Source organism: Tachysurus vachellii, chromosome 14 (assembly GCF_030014155.1).
Source record: "Tachysurus vachellii isolate PV-2020 chromosome 14, HZAU_Pvac_v1, whole genome shotgun sequence".
In the NCBI taxonomy this organism is placed as follows: Eukaryota; Metazoa; Chordata; class Actinopteri; order Siluriformes; family Bagridae; genus Tachysurus; species Tachysurus vachellii.
Window position 1 is genome coordinate 20,301,723 of NC_083473.1, and position 10,679 is coordinate 20,312,401.

The following is a 10,679-nucleotide window of genomic DNA, read 5'->3' on the forward strand; positions in this document are numbered from 1 at the left end:
TGTTAAGAGTCGTGAAGATTAAAACAAGATTGTTCACGACTTCCAGTGGGGTTCTTTAAACGCAAACATTATACACAAAGCTTTTCTCACTGATTGATGAATGATTATGATATGAGCCAGTGAGAACTAACCACATAAATAAATTAAACAAATGTACACACTTCATGTCTTTATTATAAGATCATATCTGCTATGCTTTTATAACTCAGATAAAAACTTTATAATATCAAGGTCATGTCTCGTGTTCTCATATTTGCTCAATTAAAACTGTTTGATAATGTTTAAGAAAATCCAACAACATAGTTTTACACCCTCTATATACATTTTCTCATTTTTAAATGCTATCCCAAGATAATCACTAATCATAAATCAAAAACACATTAAATCAAAACGGACATTACTGTCTAATAGTTTAATGTCTACAGAACTAGCGACGTTATCACATAATGAGAATACGTTTATATTATATATATTTTAGAATAAACATTTTATATCCTTATAACTTATGCATTTTTTACATAAAAAATCCCCTCTGGGATGAATAAAGTACAATCAAATATTCAGTATCAATTCAGTTTGGTTTTATTTGCATAGTGCTTTTAACAATTGACATTGTCTCAAAGCAGTTTTGCAGAACATAACATTTTTATGTAGATTTATTTACATTTCACATTCATCACTATTTATCACTAATGAGCAAGCCTGATGTGACTGTGGCAAGGAAAATCTCCCTTAGAAGGTATGAGGAACCAAAGGGTATCTCATCTTCAGAGAATGTAAATATTAGAGATGAGCGGATAAAGCACTTCTGCCGAGTACGAGTATTATACGAGTAATACGAGTCAATATCTGTGCTCGGATTGAATGAAAATCATAATTGGGTAGCTGATTGTGTCAGCGTTCTGTGATAGGCTAGTCACAGCGCCCCTCCCCTACAGTGATAGGCTAGTCACAGCGCCCCTCCCCTACAGTGATAGGCTAGTCACAGCGCCCCTCCCCTACACATATACAGATGTATTGTGTTGCTGTGTCTCGCTCTGCTCACTCACAGTCACACACAGAACAGCTCTGTCTCTCCCTCACTCACTCGGGTTCGCGGGTCTTTTCCGTTAGCGTTTAGGGTTTCTTCAGCTTTTTACTTCGGGTTGTAACGTTAATAATACGTACTTACTAACCAGTAGAGTTCTGGTAAACGTGGGTTCGTTCAGACGTGGTGCTGTCTGGTGCGCCTGTCGGAGATTTTTTTTCTTTTTTAAACCTTCAGCTGTCTCTAACCAGTAACCAGACACTGAGTGTGACACGTTTTTGCTGTATTTCATAAAAACATAAAGGTAGTAAGCTAGTGTTAAAAAATATTACAAATTAATTATTACCGGTTAAAGCCCCGCCCGTTTCAAGGCAAGCCCCGCCTACTTCCTGGTTAGGCCCCACCCACTCCGAGTACGGATACAGATAATTCATATGGTTAACAGACACAGATACAAATAATGCTGTACTCGCTCATCCCTAGTAAATATAAATTATTATAAACACTGGAGAGTGTAATTATAAATTATTTCCTTTCTACAGTCATATACAGTCAGTTGGAGTACCAGGAACTCATCATCTGAGTTCATTAAATCAGAACCAAATAAATCAGAAAATGAAAAAGTTGGAAATCTTACCGCCATGTATCAAGACATCTATCCTCGAGATATTTAGGAAATAGGAAATTGTATATTATCATTTATTTCTTGTACATGTGTGGAGTTCTTCAGTTTTTCCAATAGTGCTTTAAATCTTTAGAAAACTTTAAATCTAAGATACATTTTAAAAATAAATCTTAAAAATATACATTTCTTAAATCTAATTAATAAAAAAATTTAAAATAGCAAGCAAGGAGAAATTGGAATTTATTCAAAGCTACTTTGACGAAGGACATTCATATACCGTGATTTCAGATATTCTGATAGCATTTCATGAAATAATTTTTTTTTTTTGCAATCTCTAAAAACACACCTGAAGAACGCATGTATGTTTTGAAGACAAAAAATACTCCAGACTAAATAATGTAAGTAATGTTACAAGAGGAGAGCTGACTGCTGTACATCCTGTATTATCTTGCAAATTATATTTCCCACTTTGGATTTGTCTAAATTGTCGTTGTGTTTTCTGATTTATTGTTTTGTTTTCGAATTTATTCATTTGTTTTTTGATTTGTTATTTTGTTTTGAACTTCTCAATAAGAATAATTACCACATACACACATATCAGGTTTATTTATTAATTGACAACTAAGAAACTTGTTCAAAACTCTTTGTTTGTCAGTTAAAAAAGAAAAGCATACAATACAGTAAAACATTCTATCTATGATTTAGGTTAGAAGAACACAGCTAGAAAAAAGTTGTACTTCTTGAATTCTATTGGGCAAGAAGTGTATATAGTAAATATAGAGGAGATTACTGGAAATGGTTACACTCACACATCAAAACCACAACATGAGCGTTAACCAATTCAAAAGATAGAGCATTGCAAGTAATCTGTTTCAAGTACTTTTAATGCCTTATTTGTTCTCCATTACTGCAGTAAATGCACATATTGTAAACTGTGGTTATCAGGATCTATGATTCTAACACAGTACATTAAGATTATATTAGATTAATTGCCAACAACATGAGGACTTTAAGGAGAACAGCCTGTTAATCAATACACAAAATAACATTCTATATACAGTATATATATATATATATATATATATATACGTATATATATAACTGTCTAAAAATGTATGTGATTTCTTGCCCTGTGTTCCAGTGATTGCTTTGAATATTCATCAGTGGCTCAAAAGGAAAAAAGGTAGCATTGATCAAAATTATTAACAGAGTCATCCTTTCTAATCTTATCTACTTCCTGTTCCACAGAGTTCACCCCTTCTACTCTTTTTCCCCTCTGATTTATAAAACTGTCTAAAAATGTATGTGATTTCTTGCCCTGTGTTCCAGTGATTGCTTTGAATATTCATCAGTGGGAAGTTGTGGGAAAGAGTAGTGGAAGCTAGGTTAAGGAAGGTGGTGGAAATTTGTGAGCAGCAGTATGGCTTCATGCCGAGAAAGAGCACAACAGATGCAATTTTTGCTCTGAGAATGTTGATGGAGAGAGATGATTCGCTGTGGCGACCCCTGAAGGGAAAAGCCGAAAGAAAAAGAAGAAGAAGATTAACAGAGTATATCTGAGTCCTGTGTAAACAAAACAATGCATTTGAAGGTACTGTGAATGTTACAAGGTACATATCATTCCCTTCTTAGGAAATTTATTTTGGTCAAATCATGTTTTGTTTGTATATTTTAATTGTATATGCACTCTAATTTGAGCTGGCTTACTGATATTGTTTATTGGTTCTTTCTTGGATATAGCACGTGTCAAGTCTAGTCTGCATCCCACTACCACACCTCACACATTAATTCTCTAAACTCCTATTCAACCTATTTTATTTTTATTAATATCAGATACTTTTGGATTCAGGTGATTATTCTTCAAGTGTTTCTAGCTGTATTCCAGTTCAGAGCAGCTTCTACAGGTGTGCAATATTACCTGTAGTGACAAAGAAAAGGATATACATTGAGAGACCAACTTACTTTCTCCACCTTCTATGGATTTTTTTTCTAAATAGACCAAAACCTATTAAATAAATGCACTTTGTAGTTTATGAACTAGACTATGGCCCACATACAGCTGCACAGTTTCAGCCTCCCATCTACCCCATTTGTCATTTATCAGTTTCTGACAATGGACCACCACTGTTACTACCCTGTTAGTCTCACTGCTATGCTGAAATTAGCCCACCACCAAAATAACATTGAGTCAGCAGCAGTTCTGTGGTGGTTTCTCTTCATAAATGTGGTAGAGGGCAGATGATTTACTGCACAGCACAAGGCTGCAGTGTGAAAATACAAACCTGTCCACACCAACTACTCCGAATATTATACCTTGTAATTTGAACTGAACCTGAGTTTGGCCATTCATATACACTTTTAATGTGTTTCACATGAATTCACAATTAGAGTCTTCTTACCTTTCTTTTCTGAAAAAGGACTGCCAGGAGTTTTCTTGAAAATGTAAGAAATTTTTAGCAATGACATTGCGGTCTGTGTCTGTGTCACCTTCTGGCTCTAGCCTTTAAGTTAAGCTGTCATAGCTAGTCTTGCTGGAGTCCCTGTCTGCACTTTGCACATAATTTACATTGTCTATCACCTGGATTGTAATCGAACCTAACAATTTTTAACATCTTAATGTCAGACTATTTAAGATGAATTTTTTGTCTACTACTTTAATTTTTCTTTTTCATGAAAATGATGCACATTGTTACTACATACCTTTTGGCATTCTTAACTAGGTGGTTCTAGGTTCTTATTAAAGTCACTGTTTCGTATTTTCTATTATGATATAGAGAAAAGCCATTCTGTAGTTAAAATCTCCATTAGTTCAAAATTGAGGTTTTGTGACTTTTATAAATATGTTAGTCAATACGTTACATATGCAAGGCTATGTATATAAGCAACTGTGATTCAAAACATTAGCAAAATTCACGGTCACAAACATGGTCATTGCTTTAAGTTCCATCCAACGTATAAACTCTCAAGTATGCCCTGGTCAAAATGAGTGCCCCTGGTACTGGGGGCAGGCCAGGCAGAAATCATTAAGCATACATAGCCTAAGACTATCTACACAAGCAGTATACCACAAGAACGGGAAGAAACTCAGCTCAACGACTACATAGATCATTTCCACCAAATGAAACAATTCCAACATCATGCGGCTAAATGAACACAGAAAATATATGCAAATATTGCGTATGGTACAAAACTGAAACAAGCGTTACAAAAACAAACTTGGTGTTCCCTGGAAGCTGAGACTCTGTAGTACTCTCTCTCTCTCTCTCTCTTTCTCTCATTGCCCGGTGGTCACCCTCCCAAAGATTGATCTGCATGGTCAGCCAGTGATTCATGTTATTGTTGTGATTGGAGCTGCCCAGAGACTGTCATGCCTTCTTTGAAACAATGTTGTGTCAGTCAGCTGGTGGTCTGGTCTTTATCAACAATCACTTGAAGATTTTGAAAGGAAGAAATTAGTGTTGGGTATGTGGTGAACTCAGAGTTTGCGATAACCCATTAGTTCCTCAGGAGCTCTCGGTTGCACTATTATAAACTGTTATAGAAATGACATCATTTACATTTACATTATTTACTGTCCAGTGTCACCAAAATGAGGATGAGGTTCCCTTCTGAGCCTGGTTTCTCTCAAGGTTTCTTCCTCATATCATCTCAGGGAGTTTTTCCTTGCAGCCATTGCCTCCGGCTTTCTCATTAGGGACAGGGCTAGATATATAGTATTTTAAATTTTAAAATAATATTACATTTTTATACAATAATTACATTTTTATGACTTAATTGTATTTTATTAGCTAATGTTTTACCAGATAAATGATCTATTTGTCTTGTTATAATTAACAAATGATTTAATTGCCATTGTAGGCTTAATTTAATTAACAATTTTCTAGCTCAAAAAAAAAAAAATCAGTAACCATGTTGCAGTACCTGAGCGCTATTGAGTTGTGGATTAGACTGATAACGAGATCCCATTCCAATATAGCTGTATCCAATCCCTATATATTAATCCATATCCCAAAATTTGGACCTGAATTATAAATTATTACTATACCAAAACACTGATCCAAATCCAAATTTGTGATCATTAAAATTTTTTAATCTTAGCTTCCATAAAAGTAATAAAAAACAATGACAATGAAAACATTGCTCTGGAAGCTTCTTGGGTCTAGTGCTGCTTTCCATATACCTGGGAAGTGGCAAGTTAGAGCTCGGAATTATCATTATTATGATAATTAGGATATTCTTCTTACTCCCTGCAATCATGCTACAAAATAAGGGAAGATTGCATAATTTCTTATTTTATTAATTTATTCATTTTTTACTTTGCCATGATTGATCATGCATTGGCCAAGTTTTACTCTGTGATTTTAGAGGGTTGCTATGCTCCATTCTCTTTCTCCATTCACACTTCAGCCTACTGAAAAATAAAAAAAGGAAAAACATAAAAAAATCCATGCTTTTGTACATTGCTGGGGCTGGAGGTGGACTGGCCAAATTTTAAGTGTCTCTGGGTTATGGTTAACGTGTTCTTGTGGTTATTATAAAATAACGAAAGCAACCATCTAATACTATCGTTGATGCCTGTAATATGTATACCTTAATTTTTTTTTTTTCAAACACAAATCCCATAAAACAGTTTTCTGAAACTGTTGGTCTAAACCTACAGTGATGAAGGACACTGTGCCCACTTCTGACATGAAACTGTCAGACTAAAACTGTGTTGATATAGGAAGCTGCTGCACTGCAGACTGATACATGTCTCTGTCTTTTACATTCTTGAATACACACAGGAAAATGGCCACACCCCCAGTATTAAAGAACAATTGTGAAGTTGTGAACACACACACAGCTCTGATACTCAGAAAGAAAACCACAGCAGGAAACAGGAAATAAACCATAGTACAACATAATCTGTTATTATAAGTGTGATTGAATCTCTCAGCTTTTCAAATATTTTAATTTTGATACATGAAATAAATAGCATAATTATTTATTTTATCCAGTGTGATCTTAAAGTAAAGCAAAATGCAATCTAAGCATGGAGCTGTTAAAAGTGATACTCAAAGTTCCACAAGACTTATTCCTATAAAAATATGGGAACCACATCTAAACATGTGGGTTACAGTAAATGTTCATTTCCATTTCCGGCATTTGGCAGACACCCTTATTCAGAGCGACTTACATTATCTTATTTTTATACAACTGAGCAATTGAGGGTTAAGGGTCTTGCTCAGGGGCCCAACAGTGGCAGCTTGGTTGACCTTCGATCAAACTCACAACCTTCCACTTGGTAGCCCAACACCTTAATCACTACTCTATCACATGTAGATATAACACTTTTGCCCACTGTATCAGGTAAATCAACCATATAGGTACACTTTTTACTTAAGCAAAGCCTGCCTCAACCCGCGGAATGAGACCATGGCAGGAATACCTCTGAGTTATCTAAATGATTTTAGATACCACAGTAAAATTCAGTTCTGTTCCATTTTATTTCGATAGCGCTTATTACAATACAAGTGCTATCGAAATAAAATGGAACAGAACTGGATTTTACTGTGGTGCATAGAAGTAACTCAATAAAATTAGTTAAGTTTAAGACAAGGACATTGTGGCAAAGCAGCTTTACAGAAATATATAAAATACAAATGGGAACCCATTCTCATATGGATGACACTGGCTTTAAATGGAATCCAGTTACAACAACAACAAAAATATTAATCAAAATAACAAAAGAAAAATAGAGCATTTTTTGGCTATTTAACTGGTTTATATATATATATATACACGGGGAACCGTTTTCTATAAATATATATATATATATATATATATATATTATATATGACCCCCATCAGAATCTACCTACAGTGTCAGATGCTATGCTTCTTTATGAAATTCATTGTATCTCCAAAGCCTCTGGAATTTTATGAAACATGGACAGCATGATTTAATTCATGATTATGTTAGATCATCACTTTGTTCTGCTTCCTTAAAATGGAAACCACTGTAATTCCAACACTGTTCACCAGACTTGGATTTAATTTTATCTGCTGGTTTGAATATTTCTAAAACTGCTGATGTCCAAGGAATTTCACCTACACAAGAGTCTTTAGAGTTTTCTGTGCTCATAGTCCTGTGGTCCTCTGTGCTGCTTTACTACTCACCATACAGTGAACTATTGAGATATGAGATATATACTGATTTCCTTCTTGGTAGGTATAACTAATCTTGCCATTTTCATTTGCCATATATCAGCAAGCTGTCATGACAAATTAGTAAGAAAAAATCTCTGTACAGAATTATTGTGTGTGTTTTTGCCTTTCTTTCCTGTTTGCTCACAGATGTTTAATCTTAGTGGCACAACTAGTTTTCACATTCTCCTAGTAGCCTCAGGCAAATACTTGGTTGAGGGAAGAAGGATGGATTTCTGAATTCTGTAGGCTCTGGAGTAGACGTTGCACCGTGGCTCTCCGTCCGTGAGTCTGCTTCCACATTACCAGAGCTGCCAACACCTGACTGTGACGGTTGTGTGGATGATCGGCACGACAGCGGGAGATCTCTACTGAGGTCAAGCCCAAGTCTAACAGCACCATCTCTGACTCGGAGCCGAGCTGAACTGCCAGCCGATTTAGCTGCTGATCAGATGGAACCATTTGGAGGATATGTTTATTAATGGCCCATTGAGCTGAACACAGAGAGAGAGAGAGAGAGAGAGAGAGAGAGAGAGAGAGAGAGAGAGAATTATTTTATTGATATCACCAAGCTGTATCTCCTACTTTTAACATTTAAATCTAATGTAAACTGCATTTCAACTTTAAAATTTAGCTAAGCTCATACCACTACAAACCAAACCAAATAAAATACAAAAACGGAGCAACAAAAATAGCAGACATACAAATTTACACCTCTGCAAACTACCACTGAATTCTAAAGTTCACAGTGAATGCCATTTCTGAGAACTACTGCATAATCATGTCTTTTTTTGTTCAGTGTGTCTCAGAGTTTTGTTTGAATAGCACAATTTGAAAAAAGAAAGATCACATCCCTAGTTTGTTAAGATAAAATTTTCAAACACAGCACAAAATCACGGACAGCTTGAACCACTATCAGGGCCCATATACCATACCCCATGATATGTATAAATTAATAACAAGTTTATAACTTCTACCAAGAACAACAAAAGCAGAGACACAGAAATACAAAGTAAATCCACAACAAAAGAAACTAAACCGCAATACCTGATTCACACACACACAGATTAGAAACAGAGATTTGTGCCAAGGCAGAGTCACAAATTATAATAGCAGGTCCTCAAAAGATAAGATTACAAAGGGGATATGTGTATATTATAGAGATTACCATATATAAATAAAAAAAGAAAAGAAAGAAAACCAGGCCTATGAATGCAGCAATTTGTCACACAAAAGAATATTGTACAATCATGCATTGATTATAAATAAAATATATAATAAATATAAAATAAAACATTAAACACACAATAATTCAGAAAGATTCAAAAGTATCAAAACTATGAGGTGTAGTATAATCTATAGAAAGTGTATAATGTTTAACGTGTTTATTGACAGCCTTGACAAAATCTGATGATTCCGTGGGATTAGCAGATCATTTGTGATATTATAGCATATATATACTTGGATGCTTTCTAACTGTATCTTACTGTCATTTCTAATGACTATTATAATGATTTAATTTTGTATTTTGTTTTAAAACTAGTTTACCAACTTTAATCCTTTCTGTATGTGCAGTTAACATTTCAGACAAAGAGTGAGAAAACACTACAGCAATTTCCTTCTGCTTAGTAAAGTCCACCATCTATCCTTCTAGGTTCTTTTCCTTAACACCAACCCTGACCATCACCTCTGTTTAGATCCAGATCCAGCTTTACATAACTGTCATTATAGTATAAGGTTTAACTATTTAACCGTTCATTGCTAGTAGTGGCCATTTAAAATCCACCTGACCGTCATAAAGACAGCTGAACGGTGTGATTTATTAAGTCTTTCCTTTAGGATGTCAGTAATAAACTTCCTGCTGGTTGAACACTGAAACTCACCGGTGATTTCGGCTTCCTCTGTCCCTCTTCCTCCATCATCATCATCATCATTATTGTCCTCAGCTAGACGAAGCAGTTCCTCTTTAATCCAGGGAAAACCTTCTTCTAGGGACTGAACAAACTCATTAAAAGCATTTGGGCCGCGGTTTGGAAGAATACTGAGCAGCTTTAACGTCTTGTTTTTGTTCGACTTCTGTGAAAGAATGTCTTCCAATTGACTGTCGGTTAAAATGTCCTTTTGGTATAAGAAATGGACTATCGTATCATCCACAACGAGTTGATGACAGAGATGCAGCCTCTGCGCTCGGAGAAGTTTTCGGTGCTTTGGCTCCATCTTTTAAATGAGCACAGAAACAGTTAACAGCTGATAATGAAAGTAAATAAGTTATTAGCTTCCAGGCTAATCGTAGTGTCGTTACAGCCGCCTGGTTATGTGTGAGTAAGGAGTAAGTACGAACACAGCATGTGTGTGGCTATGATTAACACAAGACATCAAAATATAATCGAGCTTAATTTAGGCTGTGATTATTTATCGTTCATATATTTAAGCAGGTAGTCTGGTGAATTCAGTTTGTCTGCCACTGCGCATGTGCGAAATCATGACGTTTACACAAGAGTCGTTTAATCGACCTCACAAGATGGAAACTTATTTTTACTTCTAACTTATCAATCGTTTTAAAATCACGTGTGTTGTTAAACTCGGTGTATCATACTGAGACAAACGATGCAGTTTTACTATGTTAGATATTGTTGAGATAATGTATATGGTGTAATCATCATGTTCCTTATAGAATCCACGTGCTTTCACACGTGCCAAATAATCCATATTTATTACGGATGTAATTAAAATGCTGAAACCCAAATAAATGTTGTTCAGAGCTTCATGTTCATGAGGTGACGAACTAATACCTCACATCCGAGCTATCTGTCCCGCTTCCGGTCCGTGTGGCGTCACTTCC

At 35.4% G+C, this 10,679-nt stretch overlaps 1 protein-coding gene across 3 annotated transcripts; it reads right to left on the reverse strand.

Annotated features, from left to right (window-relative positions):
* Positions 1 to 1,994: 1,994 nt before the first annotated feature.
* cradd (CASP2 and RIPK1 domain containing adaptor with death domain) lies at positions 1,995 to 10,675 on the reverse strand. Of its 3 annotated transcripts, none has more exons than XR_009649438.1 (3): positions 9,721 to 10,308; positions 7,986 to 8,331; positions 1,995 to 3,158 (listed from the first exon to the last, which is right to left on the reverse strand). XR_009649438.1 is itself a non-coding variant. In XM_060886190.1 (3 exons), exons 2-3 carry the CDS (start codon positions 10,052 to 10,054, stop codon positions 8,036 to 8,038), a joined length of 630 nt encoding a protein of 209 aa, XP_060742173.1. In that variant the 5' UTR covers positions 10,630 to 10,675; the 3' UTR covers positions 7,668 to 8,035. The 3 variants fall into 3 exon arrangements, 2 of the variants coding, with proteins under 2 accessions (XP_060742173.1, XP_060742172.1); XM_060886190.1 differs by lacking the exon at positions 1,995 to 3,158 and adding an exon at positions 10,630 to 10,675 and having other exon boundaries at positions 7,668 to 8,331; positions 9,721 to 10,054; XM_060886189.1 differs by lacking the exon at positions 1,995 to 3,158 and having other exon boundaries at positions 7,668 to 8,331; positions 9,721 to 10,306.
* Between the last annotated feature and the right edge of the window lie 4 nt (positions 10,676 to 10,679).

Coding starts and splice junctions, on each gene's coding strand:
- cradd (XM_060886190.1), bottom strand. CDS start 10,054: ATGGAGCCAAAGCACCGAAAACTTCTCCGAGCGCAGAGGCTGCATCTC. Junction 8,332..9,720: donor AGAGGAAGCCGAAATCACCG/GTGAGTTTCAGT, acceptor CTCTGTGTTCAG/CTCAATGGGCCATTAATAAA.